This window comes from Ailuropoda melanoleuca, chromosome 4 (genome assembly GCF_002007445.2).
Source record: "Ailuropoda melanoleuca isolate Jingjing chromosome 4, ASM200744v2, whole genome shotgun sequence".
NCBI classification, from domain to species: domain Eukaryota; kingdom Metazoa; phylum Chordata; class Mammalia; order Carnivora; family Ursidae; genus Ailuropoda; species Ailuropoda melanoleuca.
This window is the reverse complement of record NC_048221.1, coordinates 54326147-54350848: the sequence shown is the minus strand read 5'-3', so window position 1 is coordinate 54350848 and position 24702 is coordinate 54326147. Positions and strand designations below refer to the sequence as shown.

Sequence of the window (24702 nt, the reverse complement as noted above, 5' to 3'; positions counted from 1 at the left end):
TCGATTTTGGTTAACATTCAGCTCACGTACAGAGGGCCTGGAAGCTCAGGGGGCTGTCATGACAGGAAACACACCGGCTAGCACAGCCTGGGTCAGGGAACCAGTGTTCCCTAAACATCTAGTGTGTGTCAGGCCCAGAGAGGGGCTCCGAATACCGTGCTGACCCGCACAGCCACCCTCATGGGCAGCCGCGATAACCCCTCCCTCCGACAGAGGACGGTGCGGACGCCCAGATGCCCCGTGTTCCTTGACTGAGACAGCAGGCAGAAAGTGACCAGGCCAGGCCGGGAATCCAGGTCTCCTTGACTGTATAGCCCAGGTTCCTGGCTTCACAAGACACCAGAAATTCCAGAGCTCATTCAGAAGACAAACGCTGAGGGTCCCATTCCCCAAAAGGGCAACCCAGCTTGCAGTGTCAGGGCGTGAGGATGTCTGCCACAGGAACAGGCATGGGCTAAGCCGTGATGCTTCCTAAAGCCCCGAGCTGGACTTTTCAAGGTGTAAATAAAAGACCAGATTCTTAACTCCCCACAAAATACTTACTACCTGCAAGGTGGTAAGAGAGTGACTTCACGGTGGGGCACCTAGGCAGACACCACCTAACCCAAGTGATGACAGTGAACGTCACCTGTGATAGACCCACAAAATTACAGTAAGAGGCAGTCAGGAGAATACAGCAGCTCACCTCCATGGTCCCCCTGCCAAAGATGCAAAGCTCCGAGTCTCGTCAGGAGGGAGTAGCAGATAATCCTGAAATGAGGGACAGTCCACAAAATCACTGGACTCTAATCTTCACAATTATCATGGTCCCAAAGAAAGAAAGACCAAAGAACTGTCCTAGGCTGACAGGGACAGGACAACAGACTGCAGGTGACTCTGGTTGGGTTTCTTGCTTCATACGAAGACTACAGCTGGGATAGACTGGCAAGGAGTGAATGAGGTCTGATGACTGTAGGCATCAGTGTTCCTCTCCTCACTCTGATGATGTTGCGGAAATGCCAGAAAATGCCCTTAATGGTAGTAAATGCACATTAAAATAACTAGGGACATCAGGTCGGCTCTCCAATGGTTCAGGGACACCACATTTTGTACTCTACTTGCGACTTTTCTGTAAGCTGAAAACAGCTGCAAAATTTTTTAAAGGGGCACCTGGGTGGCTCAGTCGGTTGAGCATCTGCCTCCGGCTCAGGTCATGATCCCAGGGTCCTGGGATCGAGCCCCGCGTCGGGCTCCCTGCTCAGTGGGGAGCCTGCCTCTCCCTCTCTCTCTGTTGCCGCTCCCCCTGCTTGTGCTCGCTCTCTGTCAAATAAATAAATAAAATCTTTGAAAAAATTTGTTTTTTAAATTAAGTCTTCCTCTGGAGCTAGAGAGTGTAATGCTCAGTGCAATAAATCAGTCAGAGGAAGACAAACACCATATGACGTTACTCATAAGTGGAATTTAAGAAACAAAATAAACAAGGAAAGGAAAAAGAAAAGAGAAAGAGAGACAACCCAAGAAAAAGACTCTTAACTACAGAGGACTTGTGGTTACCAGAGGGGAGGACCGGTCAGTATCCACAGGATGATAACGGACCGCACCCCCACCTGAGACAGTGTATTTGCACTTCTGTGGACGAGAGTCATGTGACATGGGGAGGTAAGTGGAGGGACGGGTGGAATAGGTGATGGGGATTAAGGAGGGCACTTGTCTTGAGAAGCACCGAGTGACTCCCTATACTGTACACCTGAAACTAACATAACGTTGTATGTTAATTATACTGAAATTAAAATAAAATTTTATAAAGATTATAAGGGAATATTTAAAAAATTAGACCTTCTTCCCTTAAAAGAGACCTTAAAATTTTATTTAATAAGGCCTGAGGCAATGCAGGATAGCAGGGGATATGAGCCCAGCCCTTGCGTCTGTACCAGCACTGGCCAACAGGACCTCCTGCATCACATCTGCTCGGTGCAATGTGTGGTAACCACTAGTCACATAGCTAACAAGCACGTGAAGCAGAGCCAGTACATCCAAGCAACTGGAGTTTTCATTTTCTCTCATTTAAATTTAAATAGCCAGGGTTGGGTTGGGTTAGTGGCTACCATATTGGATAGTAAAGATTTATATAGATCTGAGTTCAAATTCTAGCTCCGCCACTTACCAACCTGACAAGTGGCTTACACCTTTGTTTCTATGTCTGAAAAATGGCAAAAAAAGTGGTACAGAGCCCATATGGCTATTGGGGGGACTGAGGGAGTCAAGATGCCTAACAAGCCCATCTCCTAACACAGCCTCTTGCACCCATGAGGGCTGTCACTGCTGGAGTGCCTTCCTAGCCACAACCTGTCTCCCCTTTAACTCACCCCCAGTTGGAGTGCTGTCCTCTGAGGCCATGTGCAACACTTCCCAGAGCCCTGTACCAGGTTCCATTATCTGGAGCAAGGTTTCTCTTCCACAGCTGGGCATGCCAGCCTCCTCGACAACTTCCCACAGAGCACACCCCAGTGGGCTGCAGAAGCAGCAAGTTTCCCTCACAGCTGTGGGAGCCGAAATGCTCTTCCTTCATCAGTCATGGGGAATGCTGGCCAGCATCCTGGGAACTGCCCTGGGCTCCTTGCTGGTGGTGGCGATGATGATAAAAGCCCCCAGCCTGCATGGAGCCAACCGACAGCCCCCTTCCCGCTTTCCTACAAAGGTGACGCGCCTCTTACCTCAGGGCATTGTGGGAGTCTGAGAACCCGTTGGCCTCCGTGTCCTTCATGATCGTCCAGTCAAAGACCAGCCCAGCCAGGGTGCTGAACGTGTTCCCTGCAAGAGCAGATGGGGGGGCAGGGGGAGCAGAAATGCATCAGAGTTCATTCCTGGGGCCAGGAGGGAGGGAAAAAGGTACTCAGCGGCACCCCTCTGCAAAGCAGGTGTTATGCCTCCGTTTCAGGAAAGGGAAACTGAGACCTAAAGGATCAGACCATGAGGGGCTCTCCCGGGACGCAAACTCAAACCTGTCTCAGGTGAGCACTTGGATTCTTCCCACGGTACCTCCAGTCTCTGACGGCTCCTAACAGGCTTAGTGCAGCGTGTAACACCACCACCCCTCAGGTCTGTAAGGACTTTACAGTTAAAGTGTGCTCCCAAGACCTGAGTCATTCGTTCCTTCTTACTCTCCCTCTTCAGGGAAAGAAGCTGGGGATAAAGGGCAGCATCTCGTCTCTTGGCCTGGATGCCAAGACTCCCAGGGTGCCAGCGTGGAGGAGTGGGCAGGCCACCCAAGCTGGCCATAGCTCTGCAGTCCAGCTAGCTGTCCGTGAGCCTTCTGACAGGATGTCAGGACAAGTGAGCCCAACCGGGGACCGGACGATGATTTTGGAGACAGGACTCAGAGTGGGTCCTAACGCTCTGGTCTAAGTACAAGGTCTGGCTCCGCGTCCCGCCCTACAGCAGGAGATGGAAACCGGTGGCTCCGAGGTCTGATCTCTGAGGAGCTGCGGCTTTGCTTTTACCTAGGCAATGCTGCTTTTACATTTTTTGAGTTATTTCCCATCGTTTCAAATGAAGAAATGCAACATATAAATCCAACTTCTAAGTTCTCTTGAAAAGTCTACAGAGCTGACCTCCTGGACCCTAGTCCCTCTGGGGACTGGTGGCTGGCTTAGCCTTTCTAGAAGGTATCATGGTCTCGGAAACCACGTCCACACAAAGATCGCACATGAATACCCACAGCAGCATTATTCACAACAGTCAAAAGGTGGAAGCAACCTAAAAGTCCATCAACAAATGACTGCATAAAAAAATGTGCTCCAGTCATACAATGGGTTAGTATTCGGCCAAAAAAAGGACGGAAATACTCGTTACGACAGGAATGAACCTTGAAAACACGCCAAGTGAAAGAAAGACTCAAAGACCATACATTGTATGATTCTATTTATAGAAAATGTCCACAATAGACTAATCTATATACACCAAACATAGTGGCTGCCAGGGGCTGGAGAGAGGAAAGAATGGGAAGTCACTGCTCAAGGGTACTGGGTTTCTTTTCCATAGTGATGAAAATGTTCTAAAATTAGCTAGCGGTGATGGCTGTACAACTTTGTGAATATATTAAAAACCATCGAACTGTATACTTTAAATGGATGAATTTCAAGGTATACAATTTTTTTTTTTTTAAGTAACTTAAGACAGGAAATAAAACAGAGTGGTCAAGAGCAGGCAGTCAATAAAGTTTTATTAGAACACAGCCACGATGCATCCTGTAGGACTGCTTTAGAGCAACAGTGGGAGAGCTGAGTCGTTGTAGCAGAGACGGTCTGGCCAGCAGTCTAAAACATGTACTCCCTGGCCCTTCACAGGAGAAGTCTGCCGAGCCCAGGCCAGGGGAGTGGAGTCCGGGACCAGGCTGGAGCTCAGACTCTGGTTCTGCTACATAGTAACTACATGTCTTCCCCCTGCACACACATGTGTGTGTTCACACTCAGTGTCTCTGTCTCATGATCTGGACGTGAATGAGGTTAGAGCATGCAAAGTGCTCAAAGGAGTGCCTGGCCCCGGTGTGGCGTCCAGCTTGGTCATCTGTTCCCACGGTCAGTGAGTCATCCCCGCAGAGCCCTGCAGAGGGGCTCCCATCATCTCACGGCACAAACCCCTTCCCCAGCTCCCTCTGCTGTAAGAGCAAGTGCAAATCCCATGTGGGACACGTAAGACCCTTTATATCCTGCCTCCCACACCCTGCTGCCCTGCTGTGAGTTTAGTCTTCTCCAGAATAAAATGGGCTTCTGAAGTGGGCAAACGCCATGCTCTTCATGGCTTGGTCAAACATGTCCCTAAGAAACCGTCCTGACTTCTGTCCCCCGCACCCAACGTCCCACCTTCCCCGGGTCACCTTATATCTGATTTGTTGACAAGCAGCAGCTACTGAGATGCATGTGGGCCCCCCTACAGCCTGAGCCACTGGCGCAGAAGCCAGCCCTTCCTTCCCAGCACCTGGCAAGACGACCAGCAGGCAGAGCTACTCAGATGCCACCTGGCTCATTGAGCCCCACTCCGCGCTGCCCAGCGCTAAGCCCTGTATGCACTTCTCACCAAATCCTTGCAACCCCGCATAAGCACCACGATCTCGATTTCATAGACCAGAAAACAGTTCAGAGAGGTGAGGCAGCTTATCTGGTAAATGAAGAGACAGGAAGGAGGGACCTGACTAATGCTCTAGAACAGCGATTTTGTCCTCAGGGGACACTTGGCAACGGCTGGAGATACTTTTGCTCAGCAAAACTTGGGGAGTTCTGGGGCACCTGGGTGGCTCAGTCGGCTGGGTGCCTGTCTTTGGCTCAGGTCATGATCCCCAGGTCCTGGGATCGAGCCCCACATCGGGCTCCCTGCTCAGTGGGGAGCCTGCTTCTCCCCTCCCTCTGCCTGCTGCTCTGCCTACTTGTGCTCTCTCCCTCTGTCAAATAAATAAATAAAATCTTAAAAAAAACAAACTTGGGGAATTCTACTACCTCTCGTGGGTGAAGGCCAGGGATGTTGCATCCTACAATGTACCAGACAGCCCCTACCACAAATAATTACCCAGCCCCAAGTATGGGTACTACCTAGGCTGGGAAATTGTAATCTAGAGAATTTTATTTTTTATTTTTTTTTATTTTTATTTTTTTAAAGGTTTTATTTATTTATTCGACAGAGATAGAGACAGCCAGCGAGAGAGGGAACACAAGCAGGAAGAGTGGGAGAGGAAGAAGCAGGCTCATAGCGGAGGAGCCTGATGTGGGGCTCGATCCCATAACGCTGGGATCACGCCCTGAGCCAAAGGCAGACGCTTAACCGCTGTGCCACCCAGGCGCCCCTAGAGAATTTTATTTTTAAGCAGAGGGAGCTGCAGTGGTCAGGGAAGGTTTCAAAGACAAGGTAAACCAAGGACCAGGCTTAAGTTTTGGTAGATCCCTCATCTGAAAGACATCTGTTGTCTGAGTTACTTTCTCCAATGGGAATCTTAACCTACAAATTTCCCTTTGCTCAGCTTCCCAAGAGGTCAGGCTGCAGCCAAGACAGCCCAAGAACAGATCTTCTAAGAACCCCAGAACAATCCAATACTGGACTCCAGTGAGGTAAAGTGAATGATGGTGCTCGGGCCAGCAGAGATGTGAACCAGCACGTGCACACATGTGCACCCCACAGTCTGGACCAGGAAGCCAACCCCAGCCCTCAAAGCCAGGCAAGGAGAACACTCCCACTGTTTCCAGTGTGGTGACCCAGTGAGCCTCTCCCAGCTTCCCAGTGCTTCCAAGACAGCGGATGTCAGCTTCCCAAAGATGCACTTTACCCAGCACGGTCCTGGGCACAGGCACGGCATCGGCCTCCGGGGACTGCCAAACCTCTCCTCTCATGGGCCCTGCCGCAGAGGCCAAGGAGTGCCAGCCCTCCGAGGGCCTGGGGGCCACTCAGACAGGTCCAGCACCAACTCAGCCAACCTGGCTGGAGCCGTCCTCCATTGGGGAACAGCAGGGCTGGACGTGAGGGGACAGAGAAGCAGACTGGCAGGGGCACAGCCTCACCTTCAGAGTCCAGAGCCTGGATCTTCAGCTCCAGGGGCGAGTCCTCCAGGTAGAGTTCGCGGGTAGTGGAGACAATCTGAATGCCATGGATGAGGTCGACGATGGCATCACAGCGCAGGACCTGGCCTGTGGCTGGAGGGACGGGAATGGAGGGGTCAGCACAGAAGACGGTGCCCCCCCCGCCCCCCCCCCCCACCGCTGGGGTTTCTTGGGTCAGGTGCTCTCGCACTTTGGCAAAGGTGAGAGCAACCAACAAAACCACCACCATGAAATGGAGCTGCGAGAACCACACTGACCCTCAGCAGCCAAGCCGCTGACCAACACACGGGCCTTCTGAAAGTCAGCACACACCTGTGCGGAGTAAGGGCTCAGAGGCATTTTCACTGCCCCTCCTGCACTCTGGCCACGTGAGCACCAGCATTTAAAGCTGCATGCGAGGGACGCCTGGGTGGCTCAGTCAGTTAAAGCAGCGTGTGAGAAAACTCCTCAGAGAAATTCTGGTTTTGTTTGGGGTGTGACCATTAATTAAAAGATCAGGCAGGATACATTAAGAAGAGGTAGCATCCTGAAAGATAATACTGTTCTGAATGCTTGTCCCTACGCTGAAATCGGGAATTGCACCCGCCGTTTGCTGGCTTACACTGGTGTTTTTACGTAAGACTATCAACCATACTAGCGAATGAAAGGGTTGGATGAGGAAGCACACAGACTGTTTTATTACCTCCATAAGTAAGATACATAAATGGCACTACCCGGGGAATTCTCCAGTGTAAAAATAACAGCAGATGACACAAAATCATCCTGCCCATTCTCTAGGCACCGCAGAAAAGGTCTTGTGCACCATTCATGGTACCTTCTTAGAAAGCACTACATCAAAAGCCTTAAAACTACTCATATGTAGGGGCGCCTGGGTGGCTCAGTCGTTAAGCATCTGACTTCGGCTCAGGGCGTGATCCCAGGGTCCTGGGATTGAGCCCCGTGTCAGGCTCCTCCGCTGGGAGCCTGCTTCTTCCTCTCCCACTCCCCCTGCTTGTGTTCCCTCTCTCGCTGGCTGTCTCTCTCTCTGTCAAATAAATAAATAAGATTTAAAAAAAAAAAAAAACTGCTCATATGTAAAACTAGGAATCTATCCTTGGTAGAAAATAACCCAAAATTGTTCTCTGTACAAATATATTTATTTTTCTATATAACATCAAAACAAACATCTGAAAACAATCTAAATGTCCAACAGAAGGGGATCCTTACAGGACAACCCCGTGAGGAATGATATTCAGCCATTAAAAGCAACCCTATAAAAATGAAAACTTCGTATTATGTTACATGGCAGGAAGCATGACAGAAAATGACATTAATTATCTTCTAAGCAGTTTACAACCATGATATGTTAAATTAAACATGGGCAGTAAAAGAATTGCAACACCTTTTTTTCATTTTGATTCAATACCCATTGAGGAGTTCCTTGGGTAACAATAATTTAGAAATGAAAGGCAGCCTCCACGAGGGGGAAAACAGGACACAGTGCTGGGGGGAGGGGCCCGGGTGGGTCCTGCCTGAGCATCCTCTGACCCAACAGGAGAGAGAGCACTGCCTCACGCACTGGCAGGCTGGTGGCCAAGGTCTCAGTGGGGTGTCTCCCGTCTCCTGCCCCCACCAGGGATTCCCACAGGGCCCTCAAAGCTCTTACTGATGTCCTCGGCGAAGATGATGCTGGTCAGGCGGGCAGGCTGGGACAGGCGGGCCTGCACCACTGCCTTCTGGGAGCACTGTGCTTCGTCCGCGCCCAGAGGCTCTATACTGGCCACTTCCGGCCGGGTCGATGACCTGCAGCAAGAAGGTCAGAATTTACCCTCTGGAGCTATCCCAAGAGGCACAGCTGGGCCGTGAAGCCAAAGCTGCAGTTCCCCATCTGGGGCTCCGTCCCACAGTCCAACACAGAATAGAGGTGGGCAGTGTCCAGGATCTTCCCAGCTGGGGAGAAATGGGGCCTGCCTGACACCCCTCTCCTAAGAGCATGACCGCCTGAATGCAGGGGACTTCTGCACACATGCTCCCACTGCGAAATTAACCAGGACACCAAACACATGGGAGTAACCTCCATGTTCAGTAGATGGTCTGTGGAACTAGAAATAATTCTCTATCAGCGGGAAAACTGCCTCTGGTGTCTGGTGAGGAGGAACTGCCGTGTATCTCTGCTGACCTCTGGGCCAGGCCCGGCATGTGGCAGGCACCCAGCATTAGCCACCTCCAGATAAGTCCCACAAACATGGAGATCACCGACTGTAAAGGTAACGACAATCGTAAAGTCCTGGTGTGCCCGGAGCCAACATTAAGGTGAAGATACGGAGATAGGCCGCTAACACATAAATAGACCAGTAAAATCTATGAGATGCCTTCCCATGGAGAGACAGGGCTTGACAGCAACACGATGAAGGGACGCGTGACCGCGGGAGTGACCCAAGGTCAGCGCCGTGGTTTCTCACCTACGACACAGGCTAACGACAGTTTCGGGGTCGAGGCGGGAGAGGAAGGAGTGGGTCTGAGCACAGCGGATAATCGCAGAGTGCTGAGCGAGCGTGTGCCATTATAGTTCTCTGCAGACAGGGTGCTCCCGGGAGGCCTCTCAGCGCCTACCACACAAAGATCTGGTGTTTCAGGCAAGGTCCTGAGGTGGGAGCAGCCAGGAGCAGCCAGGAGCGCTCCCAGAACAGGAGGGCTAGTGTGATCTGAGGCCTGGGACTCAGGTCACGGAGATGCACAGGGGCCGGGGTCAAGGAGACAGCAGGCGCTGGCCAGAGCCTGTGCTCCTAACCACACCGCGAGCTGCTAATGGCTTTTGATGAGAATTTTTCAAAATATGGAGTCTAATCATCAGGGAAATGTAAATCAAAACCACAACGTGAGATTACACCTCACACCTCACACCTGTTAGAATGGCTATTATCAAAAAGATAAGAGATAACAAATGTTGGCAAGGATGTGGGCAAAAGGGAACCCTCATGCACTGTGGGTGGGAATGCAAATTGGTGCAGTCACTGTGGAAAACAGTATGGAGGTTCCTCAAAAAAAAAAAATTAAAAATAGAACTACCATATGATGCAATTCCACTTCTGGGAATATACCCAAAGTAAATGAAATCAGTAACTTGAAAAGATATCTGTACTCCCATGTTTATTGCAGCATTATTCACAATAGCCAAGACATGGAAACAACTTAAGTGTCCATCGATGGTCAAATGGATAAAGCAAATGTGGAATATACACACACACACACCCCCCACACACACACAGTGGAACACTACTCAGCCATAAAAACAGAAGGAAATCCTGTCACTTGCAACAACATGGATGGACCTTCAGGGTGTTATGCTCAGTGAACTAAATCAGAGGAAGACAAGTATTGTATGATCTCACTTACATGTGGACTCAAAAAGCAACCAAACTCATAGAAACAGAACAGACTGGTGGCTGCCGGAGTTGGGGGATAAAGGAAATCAGCTAAGGGGATCAAAAGACACAAACTTCTGGTTATAAATTCAATAAATCCTGGTGATGTAAGGTGCAGCATGCTTACTATAGTCAGCACTACTGTACTACATATTTGAACTTTGCTAAGGAAATAGATCTAAAAAGTTGTCCACACAAGAGAAGAACTGTAACTATGTATAGTGATGGATGGTAACTAAACTTACTATGGTCATTCTGCAACATACACATGTATCAATCCATTAGGCTGTACACCTTAAACTAATACTATGTTACATGTCGATTATAGCTCAATAACACTGGGGGGGGAAAGTCCTTAAAGGAGATGGCAGGAGCTGAGGTCTGGGAGGCACTGGAGGCCACAAGCGAAGAGCTTAGACGTACTCTGAGAGCAAGCACAAGCCAGCAGGGGGTCTTAAGCAAGTTCTCCATCTAATCCACTGCACACTCTACAAGCAGAAACAAGGTGTTGCCCTCGGGGTGCTTATCGTGTAATCCAGGACCCAGGGAAGGGGTGTCCCCTGTGCAGAGTGTCCAGCACCCCCTGCTAGGGGCTGCACTCAGCAGTGCCCTGAACACAGCAGGCACTGCCCATCTTTGCTTCCTTCCCAGGCCTTGGCTTAACCTCCCTGGAACACCATCGATCTGGGGTATTCAGAAAGAAACTTATTTAAAAAAATGCCTGGTGTTAAAAATGGTGTGAAACGCGGCCAAAAGACATCTCCAAGTCTTCCGGCTTGTCACCGAGTGTCTCCCGGTAGGCACAGCAGCACTGCCACACACACCTAAGGACGCCGGCCTGGCACACACATCACAGACCCACGCTGGGCAGCTGGCGGTACACCCGGAGACGGAGAGGCACCTCCACTGAAAGTACCCAGAACATAAAGCTCACCCGCCGTCACGGAAGGAGCCCCAAGCCCCTGAGGAAATGCACTGTGATCTCCCCATAGAGGGATTTCTTCTGAGAGAAGAGCATGTCAGCGACTAAGGAAAGACGACAGTGGGGCAGGGACACACACCCAGGTAAGAAGGTGAGAGGAGGCACCTGCGGCAGTGAGCCTCACGGCAGGCTGGGAATGCACTCCACTGAGTTACTAGCAGCTCTGAGACTCTAAGATAGTCCTCTTTTCTCCTTTTCTTTCTTTCTTTCTTTTTTTTTTAAAGATTTTATTTATTTGAGAGAGAGAGCATGACAGCAAGCACGAGCATGGAGGGGAGCAGAGGGAGAAGCAGGCTCCCCGCTGAGCAAGGAGCCCAATGGGGGACTCGATCCCAGAACTCTGGGATCATGACCTGAGCTGAAGGTAAATGCTTAACTGACTGAGCCACCTAGATGCCCCTCTAAGACAGTTTTCAAAGGCCGTTAAACCACACACACACACACACACACACGTGTACACACACAGAACTGAGTGTGGAAACAAGAAAATTAGAAAACTCACACAGATCAGAAGAGACTAAGGAAGCAGGACAAGAAAAGGCAATGTGGGATCCCAGACAGGATCCAGGAACAGAAGAACTTCCCCGGGAAAACTGAGACATGCAAGCAGTCTAGACCAACGTTCCTGGTTGTGGAACCCATGAACTTTAGGGGAAGCTGGGTAAAGGGTATAAGGAGATCTCTGAATTATCTCTGCACCTTTTCTGTAAATCTAAAATTATTCCACAATCTAAAATTTAAAAAAAAAAAAAAAAGGACAAGGGAGGTTTGGATAAACAGGCAAAAGCGCAGAGGATTTTTAGGGCATGAAACTATTCTGTATATTATGATGGTGACCAAGTCGTCCTACATTGTCCAAGCCCACAGAATGTACGACGCCAAGTATGAGCCATGATGTAAGCTATGGACTTTGGGTGACAATGATGTGTGGATGTAGGTGCACCGATTGCAACACATGTTGACGGTGGGGACAGTGGCAGGGGACATGATATAGGAAATCTCTATAATTTTGGCTCGATTTCTGTGAAGTTGAAACTGCTCTAAAAAATAAAGTCTATTTCAAAAGACAGTTCATATTTCCTGCTTCTACGTTTGAGAAAGTGTGGTCTATGTCTTGTTCAATGGCCCCTGGGGGCCAGACATCGGGGCTCCTGGTCTGGGCTGAAAACACCTCCCCACTTTCTGAATCTCAGTCTCCTTGAGGAGGAAACAGGGACAGCCACCTCTCCTCCCGCTGCCTCACAGCAGCGAGCTCCGCTGAGACGGAGAAGAACGGAGCTAGCCCAGGTTAAGCCCAGCTCGCCCGCATCCCCCAGCCCTTCCCCGGCAGCCTCAGCGCCTGGCTGGAGACGCCACACCCCTCACTCCAGGCCGGGTGAAGTCCAGAGGCAGGCCTTAAAGCAGCCCTGTCCAAGAGAAATACGGCAGATCACATTTTTTATGCGATTTTAATCACCTTGTGAACAAAAGTAACAGGTGCAATGAATTTAACAGACTATTGTTTAGATCAATTTTGGGGCGCCTGGGTGGCTCCGATGGTTGGGCGGCTGCCTTTGGCTCAGGCCATGATCCTGGAGTCCTGGGATCGAGTCCCACTTCGGGCTCCCTACTTAGTGGGGAGTCTGCTTCTCCCTCTGATCCTCCCCCCTCTTGTGCTCGCTCTCTCTCTTTCTCTCTCTCATTCTCTCTCTAATAAATAAATAAAAATCTTAAAAAAAAAAAAAAGAAGAGTTTTAGGTTTGCACAAAATCGAGTGCTAAGTACGGAGAGCTCCCATAATCTCTCCCCACCCCCAACACACACTGCCTCCCCTGTTGTCAACATGCCTCAAAGGAGGGCACACTTGTGACAACTGGGAACCCACACTGACACATCACTATCGCCCAGAGCCTCCAGTGTACGCAGGGCTTCATTCTCAGGGTCGTACCGTCTGCGTGTGAGGACGTGTATCCACCATCCATAACCTCACACCAAGCAGCTTCACTGCCCTAAAAGTCCTGCACTCCACCAATCCATCCCTATTTTTTTAAGTTCCTATTAAAAAGCCATATTTTTAAAGTAATAGGTGAGGGACCACTGGGTGGTTCTGTCGGTTAAGCATCTGCCTTCGGCTCAGGTCGTGATACCAGGGTCCTGGGATCGAGCCCCGCGTTGGGCATCGGGCTCCCTGCTGAGTGGGGAGTCTGCTTCTCCCTCTCCCTCTGCCCCTCTCCACCACTTGTGCTCTCTCTCTCTCTCTCTAATAAATAAATTTAAAAAATAAAAATAAATAGGCAAATTCATTTTAACTATACCTATGATGTAACCCAACATATCCCAGATGCCATCATGCCAACACACGGCCCGGCTGCCCTGCAGGCTCTCACTGCCACCCGAGCAGAGTGGCAAAGGCAGAGGACCACCAGCTCTGAGGACCGGTCTGCAGGGGGGCCGGCAGGCTGGCAGACGCTACTCTCGGTGCACCACATGTCCCGGGGCTATCTTCTAAGCCCTGCCAAGGACCGGCCTGGGAGTTGGTGGGCACTGAGTGCCCTTAGCACCTCTTGAGAAAGGTCCCCCCTTCCACTTGGGGCTGATACAAGGGCGCTAAGTGCAGCCTCCAGATAAGACAACGCAGCTGCCCGGAAGGAGGCGCCCAGCCCACTCTGGGGCCCACAGCGTGCAGGCTGTCCCCACATCCCAGCCAGAAGACAGCGGGATCCCCACAGGGGAGGCTGCCTCCAGTCCCTGCACCTGCTTGCCCAGGCTAAGCAGGGGCAATGGGAGCCACACTCCCTCCTCCCAGGGCAGCTGGGCGGGCCAGAAAGCACCTCATCAGAAATGCCAAAGTGCTGAGAAACGTGAGCAGGTGTGGCGGATGGCCAGGGTGTGGGCCACATCCCCCGCCCACTCCTGTGGCCCACGAATTCTCTCTGGGCTCCGGGATGCCGCGTCTGAGCCTGGAGGGGCTCAGGCCAGCCCCCTACAGGGCGGTTTATGACGGCCTCGGTGGTGTTTCTGTTACCAGCAGAAGGGCTCTTTTCAGTTACCTGACTCTTTCTGGGACATCCTGAGGCCTGCCTGCTCCGGCCGGACTTCTAAGAGGCACAAAAGAACCACAGACTGCAGCAATTATGTGCCCCCCGTCATGGTGAGGTCGGAATGGAATACAGATGAAAAAGCACACTCGCAAGTGTTTGTCGGGCAGGTACCCTCAGGACTCAAACTCCAACTAGAGACTGTCGGGCTGGGGGGTGAAAACACCGGGCCGCGGCCGCAGACTAGAAACAAGGACAGAAATTGTGGACAACAGCTAATTCTGATGGTAGGAGAAGAGCTATTCATCAGATTAGTCTTTGTTCTCCTCTGTCCTATGTCAACTTCTAAATACAAACATTTCCCCCCGACAGTGGACATAACCTAGAGAACTACTGCTGTGCCCTCGTTGTACAGGGAAGTAAACTGAGGCTCAGAAAGAAGAGGGGACTGGTTATGGGCCATGCCAAGGGCCAGGGCCGGGACATAAGCGATCCAAGGCCAAATTTGGGTGTCTTCTGCTATTGGAGTCCCCTCCCGGCTCCATGGAAGTGCGGTCTCTGCATCCCACAGCCCTCCAGATGGGCTCAGAACACCCTACTGATACATGCTCCTGGACAGTCAGACTGGCTCCTTCCGGGGCTGGGCATGGAAGAACTGGCCACACATATGCAATTCTGGAATGTTTCTGCTTCCAGAATCTGGCAAGAGCTGAATCACCTTTTCCAGAGAGGGAGGACGGGTAATTCTTGAGACACAGTTGTTAATCACGCCGAGCCAGGCAGACAGAGATAGGGGGTGCTGGAGGGGATAAGAGTGGGGGTGACAGGCAGGAGCACCTCAGATCTGGCTAGCGCCAAGACCTGCGGGGGCCATTTTTTGATTAAAATTGAAAGTATGGGGCACTTGTCTGGCTCAGTTGGAAGAGCATGGGACTCTTGATCTTGGGGTCGTGAGTCTGAGTCCCACGTGCGTGTAGAGATTACTTAAATAAATAAAACTTTAAAATATATATATATGGGGGCACCTGGGTGGCTCAGTCAGTCAAGCATCTGCCTTCAGCTCAGGTCATGATCTCAGGGTTCTCAGATCGAGCTCCTTGTCAGGACCCCTGCTCAGTGGGGAGTCCGCTTCTCCCTCTCCCTCTCCCTGCTCATTCTCTCTCTCAAATAAACTTTAAAAAAAGTAAAATAAAAATTAAAAATATATATATAAGTGTGCTGGGGGAGGATGACAATTAATCTTATGTGTCAGCTTGACTGGGCCAAGGTTACTTGAGCAACATAAGCCTGGGTGTTTCCACAATGGTATTTTTGGATGAGATTTAACATGTAAACCAGTGGACTGAGTAAAGTAGATTGTCCTAATGCCGGTGGGCATCACCCAATCAGTTGAAGGCCCGATAGCCCAAAAGGGCTGACCCTCCGGCAACTAAGAATTTCTCTTGCCTGACCGCCTTTAATTGGGACACTGGCTTATTGCCTTCAGACTCAAACTGAAATATCAGCTTTTCCTGGGTTTGCAGCCTGCCAAAGGCCTTTGGACAGGAGTTATATCATTGGCTTTCCTGGGTTTCTAGCTTGCCAACTCACCCTGCAGATCTTGGAACTTGTGACCCTCTGTAATCACATGGGCCAATTCCTTATAATAAATCTCTTTACATATAACAAAATTGTATACCATCGGTCCTGTTTCTTCAGAGAATCCTTACTAATACAAGGAGAGGGTAGAAGATAACAACTGTCCACCATGTGTTAAACCCAGAGCTGAATACTTATAACCATCAGATTACTTATCCTCCAGCAGGCCTATCTGGGAAAATGAAACTAAGGCTCAGAGAGGTGCAGCAATTTCCCCAAAGCCACACAGCTGTAAGTGGCAGGGCCAAGGATCGCAGCAAGGTCCGTGCAACAACAGGTCAGATATTTCTCCCACTTCTTGAGTGTGTTTCCCAGGGTAGGACACACACAACACCTGAGAGGCTACACAGATGAACTATTTTTAATGGACTCAATGTATTTTGATTATTATTCTTTCATTTTAAAGCGCTGGAGGAAAAACAAATACATCAAACTCACGTGCTCATAGATGTTGATACTGAAGACAATGTCAATATCCAAAAAAGGGAGCCATTTTGTAGGAAGTTGTAAATTCCAATACAGGTCATACATAAAAGAAGGCCCGAGCCTGACAGAGGCAGGAAGCATCTGCAGTTTGACAGTGGGGGGCGGTGGGGTCCAGGGAGAGTGAGGGGCTGAGCCTCACCACGCCTGCCACACCTTCTCTCTGGTGCTACTGTATCCGCTGCCATTTTCAAGGTTTCCAGAAACACAAGGACGGCATAGCGTTGCACAGCAGTATCAGCAGCTCCGAACACCAGGAAGTCCCCTCTCTGGTCGGGTCAGTCCCCCCGTGAGGGACGGAGGAAAGGATGAACAGTGCACGGCGTGCCACAAGAGCTAATATAGCAGCTGCACGCAGCCCGGGCAAGGGTGCGAGGGGATCCTCAGGAAGGAGGTGGGGGGGGCAGGGCTTGGAGACAGACGAGCACTCACGATGCCTGGGAGGCAGGTCCGCATGCAGGCCTGACAGCTGAGATGCCCACAGTGTAACCTGCCACCCACGGAGGCCAGGTCCCTGCTACCGCAGCCCAATTCATTTGCATACAGCATCGTGTTCTAAGAAACAGGTCCTGGCTCGTGCAGCTTTTCTGCCCAAGAGCCTACCTCTGCCCACCCCCCCACCCCCCGGTTTAAATTAGCTGCCACTCTGCAGAAAGGATTCGTGGTGCTCCAGCTTGCACATCTCAAGGTCAGCAGGTCTGCCCCACCCTTCCCCACAACAGCACTCCCCGGGGCCCCCAGGACAGGCTCCTAGGGCTTCCCTGCCGCCCCGGGGCAGTCTGATAAGCAGCACATGGTGCCGGTGACAGGCCTCACTCTGTTCTCTCGTCTGTGGCAGGCTGCTTGCTGCAAGGTGAAGTCCTAAGATAGCGGAGTATTGCCACTCAACAGCTGTGTGACCTTAAGCAAATGATTTAACCTCTCTGGGCCTCTGTTTCTTCATCTACACAATGGAACAAAAATCATTCCTGCCGCAAAGGATTGGGATGGATTAGATGGGCTAGAAACTATAAAGCTCTCATCATGGGGCTTGTAAGTAGTAAGCTCCCAAGTTCAGGAAACAGGAGATTCCCAAATGAGGGGTCTTCGGTGCAATTCTGACCACAAGAACTTTGCTTTTAAAAGGAAGTTAGACAGCGGTGCCTGGCTGGTTCAGATGGTGGAGTGTGCGGCTCTTGATCTCGGGGTTGTGAGTTTGAGCCCCATGTGGGTGTAGAGATTACTTAAAAATGAAATCTTAAAAATAAATGAAGGAAGGAAGGATGGAAGGAAGGCAGGCAATGTAGGTCCTTCTATATTGTGATCATTGATGCCTCACCCTGTCCATCCCCTTCCCTGAGTGAAGCCTGACCCTGGTCCCTATTGTCAGGGCCCCCATGACAGCTTCATAGTGGGTCCCCCACCCCCAACAGCAGATATCCTCAGAACCACAAGCAAAGATTTAGGCCCAAGGCAGGGTTGCTGGCCCAAGGCCACACCACTGGCAAGATCCCAAGCCACTGGACTTGGAGTCTAACCTCTGCTCAGAAGCCCGTCCCTCCCGCCCCTTACTCTCAGCTCTGGCACCTTCAATTCTTTGCTGCTGCTGTTCCTGACATTTCACACGCCATTCTCCAAGCTCTCCAGCTGCACAGCCTTCATGGCTCACAGTAAATGGCAACTCTTTCACGGACCCATCCCTGAGCCTCCTCCCCCTCTCCTCTCAGCCCCCACAGCCCCACTGGTCCTCCTTGGGGCCCCTAATGCATGCATGCACGTATGTGTGCATTCATTCATCGAATCCACATTTACCGGGTCATATGCCATATTCCAGGTACTGTTCTAAGCCCTGGGGATACACCAAAGTACAAAATATGCATTAATCCCCACCTTCATGGAGCTTACATCTCAGTGGGAAATAAGAATAAACAAAACGAGTAAGTGAATATAGGATCTTACACAATAGGGCTATGGGCAGACAGAAAGCAGGGACGGGAAAGGTTGCAATTTTCAGTAGGGTGGTCAGAGGAAGCCTAGCAGAGGGGGCGACATGAACACAGCCTCAAACATCTCTGAAGGAGAGGCAGACATTGGCTCTTTGAATATCTGGGAGAAGAGCATTCAACACAAAAGGATCAGCAAGCCCAAGTGGCTCAAGGCAATGGCTCAACAATGACCCTCTTCCTTGTCCAACTTCCCTCAGAGACAGTGCGAGGACAGAGCCCGTGGCTTGTTCATTTCTTGCCCCCACTGCCGCTAGCACAAGACTCTGGTACAAGGTTCTGCAGATGCCCTTTATCAGGTTATAGATTCTCTTCTATGCCTAGTTTGCCACAGATTTTTGTCATCAATGGACACTGAATGCTCTGCACCTATAGAGACAATTAGTTATATGGCTTTTCTTTTAATTCTATTGCATATGGTGAATTACACTGATTGTTAATGTTAAACCAACCTTGCATTCCTGGGATTTACCCCAGTAGGTCATGATGACTCATCAGCATTTTTAATATTTTTCAGGATTTGATTTGTTATTATTTTGTGGAAGAATTTTGTGCTTTTGGCCTGTGGATTTCTTTTTCTTGTAATGTTTTTGTCTGGTTTGCAATCAGTGGAATGTTAGCCTCATAAAAAATGACCTAGGAAATAACCACTCCTTGTCTCTTTCCTGAGAGTTTATATATATACATATCAAAATGTACTACTCCTTCCTTAAATGTTTCATAGGATTTGCAGCCATCTGGGCTTGGAATTTTCTTTAGGAGGTTTTTAATTATAAACTTAATTTCACCAAATGTCCTAAATGGAGCAGGAGGCAAGGATGTCATTCCCATAGGGGACCTGTGTTGGATTTTGGCTGCTCAGCCTCCACTTGCCTCTTTCAGTAACAGCACCCAGCTTTTCCAGAGTGCTCACACTCCTCCAGACACTAGGAGGCAGGTGGCTGTGGTCCGGCCAATGGGCTCTGTGTTCACCGGGCTGGAGAGAGGTTCAGACCCAGCACGTACCCAGGTGAGGCAGCCAGAATGGACGATGTAGCCTGTGCCCCACTAGACTTGACTCTGGGGGCTAGACGGCTGGACCTGTGATCTTGCTACCCCAGGAGAGCACCTGGCCAAAGCCGAGACACGAGGATGGAGAACCCAGGTCCTGCTGATAATTGCGTAAACCGCCACAGGACAGAAGTGGGAAACAAATTCCGCCAGGGCTTCCAGTTCTGGAAGCCAATACAACATTCCTTTGTTTTATTTAAACTATTTCGGCTTGAGTTTCCTGTTGCATATAGTCACAAGAGTCTAGACAAAAGAAATGCCCCTGCCTGAATTCTTTCAGGCTTACTGCTTGATGTCGTTCAGACTATTGGTATTTTTTTAAAGCAAAAACCCCCTTGTATTTACTAGGTGCTTATTCTCTGTCAGGCACAGAGCGAAACACACCCCAAATGTTTCATTTGCTCCAAACATCATATTAAAACCCCCATTTGAGGGGCACCTGGGTGGCTCAGTTGGTTGAGCATCTGACTCTTGATCTCAGCTCAGGTCTTGATCTCGGGGTCATGAGTTCGGGCCCCGTGTTCGGTTCCACGTTGGGTGTGGAGCCTACTGAAAAATAAAACAATACAAAAAAACCATCTGGTACCTGAGGAGACCTCCACACGGATATTAAGTCACCGGCCCAAGGTCACAGTCCTAGAAAAACATCTCAGTCCAGCCTGGTCCTGGACTCCTGGTCTGGACACGGCCCTACTCCCTTGTGCTGAATGCACAACTATTCAAAACAGGGCCAAAGGCCGCTGGCCCCTACCTGAGGCTGCCCATGTGGAGGGCCTGGGCTCCCAGATTCTGGCAGAAGATGGCCTCAACCCTCTCCTGAATCATTACCTCACCTGTATCTTTCATATTGCTTTTGGAAAGTGTCAATGGCTGTACTAAACCAACCACTGGCTGAGAAGTGCTGGCACGTTTCCGCGTGCACCCCAGAAGCAAGCTGGCTCTGGGGTCAGCGACCTGGTTTTGAATGTGGCTCTTCCAAACACTGGCTCCTAATCTGTGGTTCCCCATTTGTCCAGTGAGTAGTCATTCTCACCAAAAAGCGTTTTGTTTTGTTTTTAGGATTAAGTGGGGGAAATAATACAAAGGGATTAGCAAAAGAAAAAAAAAAAAACCCAAAACCTGGTTCTGCTATTTTGGTTTCCACTGCCACACACCCCTCTGCAATATTCGAAGCCTGTGGATGCACATCTCGGGCCTGCGGGGCAGCCGGCTGGATGCCTGCTCATCTGCCCACCCTTCCCCACCTCAAACCCCTTTCTGCGTGCTGCCCTCCCAGACCAGTCACAGCCAGGTAACCCTTGTATATTTTTCTTATTTTTTTCTTTTAAATTGATTCTTCTCTAAAGAAAAAGCACTTTAAAAGGAAACCTTATATCACTAGTGTAAATGGAAAACCCATATCATTTGCCATACATCTCAGGTAACCTTAAAAACAAAACATGAATCAAAACAGTGTTGCTAGACTGTGGGGGAAGGGAGGCACCGCTGCCTGCAAAGGTTCTGGGCCCATCTGCTTGCTCTCAGGAGACAGGCAAAGAGTCAAAGGTGTCATGGAAAGCAGAATGGTGGTTTCCAGGGGCTGGGGGTGGGGGGAGCTCCTGTCTGATGGGAACGGAGTTTCAGTTGAGGATTACAGACAAGCCCTGGAGGTAGAGGGTGGTGATGGTACCACAATGATGAGAACATATTTAAAGCCACCGAACTGTGCACTTACACACGATTAAGACAGCAAATTTTACAATTTGTGTATCTCACCACAATTTAAAAAAAAAGCAAAAAAGGTAAATAGCATACTGGCACCAAAAATAAACTTTTATTTTGAGGAACTCTAAAGGACTGACAGTGCATTTTGGAAGGGTAAATCTTTCCCATTCCCAATGTGACACGAGGGCCGCTCCCACGCCATGTGTCGGGCACTCTGGGGCCCCACTACCTTGGGGGAGCCATTCCCCACTCCTCAGAACACAGGAACAGGCGCTGGGCAGGGCAACCCAAGGACGCGCGAGGGTCAGGCCAGAAAGCGAGAGTCCAGAAAGGAGAAGTGAGAGACCTACAAAGAGCAGAGGTGGGGGGAGGGGCAGAGGAAAGCACAGCCCCCCACCATCTACCTGAGGGCTCCAGCCCCTCCGAGGCAGAAGCAGGGCCTGCAGGGAGGAAGCCACCCAGAGGGGCTGGCAGGGCAGACCGCAAAGGAAGCAGGAAGAAAACAACCCAGCACCAGGTCAACTCGAGTCAACACACACTTCCCCGGCACCTCCCTCCGTGGGTCGTTGAAGGGAATTGAGCAAGGCCCCACCAGCCCTGCAGGAACCGAGCTGCAGGCGGCCCTCGAGACGGCTGCAGAGCAGAGAGCAAGGCCCTGAGAACCAATTGGTCCCAGGCTAACATGGCCCAAGTCCTGACCCTGGCAAGCCCCTCCCTGTCTCCTAACCACAGCCCACAGGGGCCCACATGGCCCGGCCCCTGCCACCCTCTCTAACCTCGCCCTTCCCCTCACCACACATGCCTCATCTGTGCTCTTCCGGCAAGCGGGGCCCCTCCTCAGGGCCTTTGCACTTGCTGCTGCCGCCGGCTCGTACCCGCGCAGGTCCCGGGTCAGCTTCAGGAAGGGCGCACTGCGTTATGTTCTTCGCAGACTTACTGCCACCTGAAATGCAGCCATTCCGTTCACCTTAGCTGCTTCTCTCACTCTCCCAACTGGCTCCAGGCTCCAGGCAAGCAGCGCGCCCTCTGATTCTTCACTCCCCCTGACCCAGGACCAGGAACGGGGCGGTATTAGTTCTAAGTCACAAATCTTCATCACCAGGTAAGCGGGTCCCCAGCCCTCATCAGTGAGATACGTGGTGCCGACCAGGGCTTGCCGCCCGCCCCTCGCAGGGCGTTTGGGCAGGATGCTTCTCCACAGTGGGGACGGGTGGGCCTCTGGCCCAATTAAACCCACTTTTTGGGTTAAGCTCACACACTGTGACCCTATTTCAGTGTTAGTGCTTGATCCTCCAGTTTCCCCTGGGCTCCTGCCTCCTCACCCATCCAGCTGCCAGCGTGTGGACAGCCTCTGTCCTGTAGGCTGAGTCGGGAGCTCAGCAGAAGGCGGCCAGGCTGGACGACTCTCCAGCGTGGCCCAGTGTGTAGAGGGGTTTCCAGAAGAGCCAGAGGAAACCCTTCCCCTCACCCTTTCTTTCCCGCTTTCCCCCAGGCTCTAACGGGACTGGCTGCTCCCTTCCACTGGGTGTGGGCCCAGAGGCCCTGGGAGGGGCCGCTGACCTTGGCCCTCACATGGCTACAGGTCAGCAAGGACAGAGGGGCTGTTGGCTCCTTCACGCCCACAGATTCCCAAGGGTGGCCTGCGGTGCGTGGGACACAACATACGCCAAGAACAAGTTCCACTGCGTGGGGACCCAGGCAGCCAGAAGGGCTCCCATTTGCCTCCCCAAGAATCCTCATACCCGTGGCTGAGAAGTGCACCCTGGCTCGGGACCAAGCCTGGCAAACACACCAGGCAGCTCCAGGGTGCCCTGGGGAGACTTTCCAGAACAGGAAAGGGGGAGAATTCTGGGCACAGCAGTTTAGTGGGGGCTACAGGATGCCCTTTACCAGGCCGGTCCATCTCCCCTCAGCCGGGGGCAGTGCACAGCAGCTCATGGTGTATGCACAGAACCTTCTCCGGTCAGCCACCCCTGGCCAAGAGGCCTGCCTCACCCGGAGGCCCGGGAGGATGCACAATGCCGCCTTCCCCCAGCAGCAGCCAAACAGCTTTGTGTTAGAGACTTGTGCCCAAGTGCAGGCTCACGTCAGTGTTCCCAGCACAGTCAGGGAGGCCAGGCTACTACCCTATGGTGCTCGGTATGTTTGGTGTATTAAAGGCACTTTGGACCTCATGATATTTTCAACTTAGGATGGGCTTATCGGGGCCTAACGCCATCATAGGTCGAGGAAGATCTGTGGTGATAGTGTCTGACTTGTGTGGGAGCTCACAGGGATGCCCCCATTCCCACCCCATTCAGGGACTTGCGGCCTCGGTGTTATTTGCTGGATGCTGATTGAATCCTTTGCTCCTGTTTGATAATAAAGTGCTGAGTATATCACATAACTTACTGGATACTGTCCTGAAAGTGAAAAACAGAAAATTGTATGAGTACAGGGCGGTTGTGAGGGGATCAGTGGCTCATCCTGTGATCACGTGGTTGGCCTGGAGCTGCGGCTGCTGTCACTGCCCAGCACCACAGGAGAGTGTCGTACTGCATGTCACTAGTCTGGGGAAAGATCCAAATTCAAAGTTCCAGGTACAGTTTCTATGGAATACCTATCGCTTTTGCACCATTGTAAAGCTGAAAAAGTCAGTGGAACCATCGTTAGTCGGGGCCCACCTGTATTTATGTGACATCACACAGAGCCCCTCCTTCTCTGAGGCTCAGAGGACAATGTGGGCAGGTTACACTACATGATCTCTATGGCTTGTAGGGCCCGAAAACTGTCCAATTATTTGATGCCATAAAATCAAGAAACAGGGAAAGTGAACCTCGAGCCACTGGGTGAGGCACGTGGTGATTTCAGTCAACTTGGAGCGTGGCCCCAAGTTCAAAGGATCGAGCAAAAATTCCCCCAGCGTCCAGGAGAGTTTCAGTTTTTTATTTTTTGTTCATCTCAGACTTAACAATGAACTTCTTGGATGAAGAGGATATTTTCCTCCCAGGTCTAGATAATTGTGGATATGCAGCTTGTCTGCATGCCAGCTCTTAAAATCTCCAGAGGAGATTCTTCAAAAACTAAAGCAACAGAGGACTCAAGTAGGAACAGCACTACTAAAAATAAGTATTTTCAATGCTTGATTGATGGAAGATTTTCCTGTGAAGTTGAGGGGAAAATCACAACCACAAAACACCTCTGAGGAGACACTTAAGCTAAGCAGTCACACATTTGCAATAAAAATTATGGATCAGATGCAAAACAAGTTATAAGGTACTTAGCACTTCTCTGATGCATAAGAGATTATGCAGAGATAGGAATTTTTTTTCCCCCCTTCCTCCTAGGAAGCTATACAAGTAAATTAAAAACCACCAGCCTCCCTCAGAAAAGAAAATGTACTTGGGGGAAAAAAAAGGTTACTTCAGGGGAAATAAAAAAAAAAGGACAGCTATAGAATCTCAAAGGAAGCAGCATACAAATACATCCAAAGGGATTCATTTGAAGGCAGCTGTTTTTAATAACCGGCTTCCTCTTTCTTGCCCATATATCAAGAAGAACAGACAACTTCCACCAGAGAACGATCACGTATCTCCTGAACGTATGGGTTAACAGCTCATCTTCCCATGCAAGGCAAGGCCCTAGTCGGAGACACAGAAAACCTTAAGCCGAAGCTCAGCCTTGACACCAAACCAGGAACAAGACCCTCCAGGTGCCTAATGCACTAAACCCAAAATACAATTGGCTGACATAGCATGGCCTTATTTCAGGAGGCTGACTTTCCAAAAATAAATAGCGGCAAGTAGTACTACCCAGGAAGAATGTTCCTCTGAACTCTGGGGACCATCCTTGCATATATGCAGACTGATAGGCAAACAGACTTAAAACATACACACACAT

General features: G+C 50.6%; 1 protein-coding gene across 3 annotated transcripts in view; it reads right to left on the bottom strand.

Moving 5' to 3' along the window:
- The window catches only part of NUP210 (nucleoporin 210), a 97702-nt gene extending 75935 nt beyond the window's left edge, over positions 1-21767 (bottom strand). Inside the window, exons 1-4 of one of the 3 annotated variants that reach the window (XM_034658849.1) lie at positions 21626-21767; positions 8209-8345; positions 6525-6656; positions 2694-2790 (exon numbers count right to left, since the gene is read on the bottom strand). In XM_034658849.1, the coding sequence (XP_034514740.1) occupies positions 2694-2790; positions 6525-6656; positions 8209-8345; positions 21626-21630 (371 nt within the window). In that variant the 5' untranslated portion in view covers positions 21631-21767. Of the gene's footprint in view, positions 1-2693; positions 2791-6524; positions 6657-8208; positions 8346-16042; positions 16066-16243; positions 16291-21625 lie in introns of those variants that run through there. The other 2 variants (XM_034658848.1, XM_034658847.1) reach the window with 2 other exon arrangements.
- Between the last annotated feature and the right edge of the window lie 2935 nt (positions 21768-24702).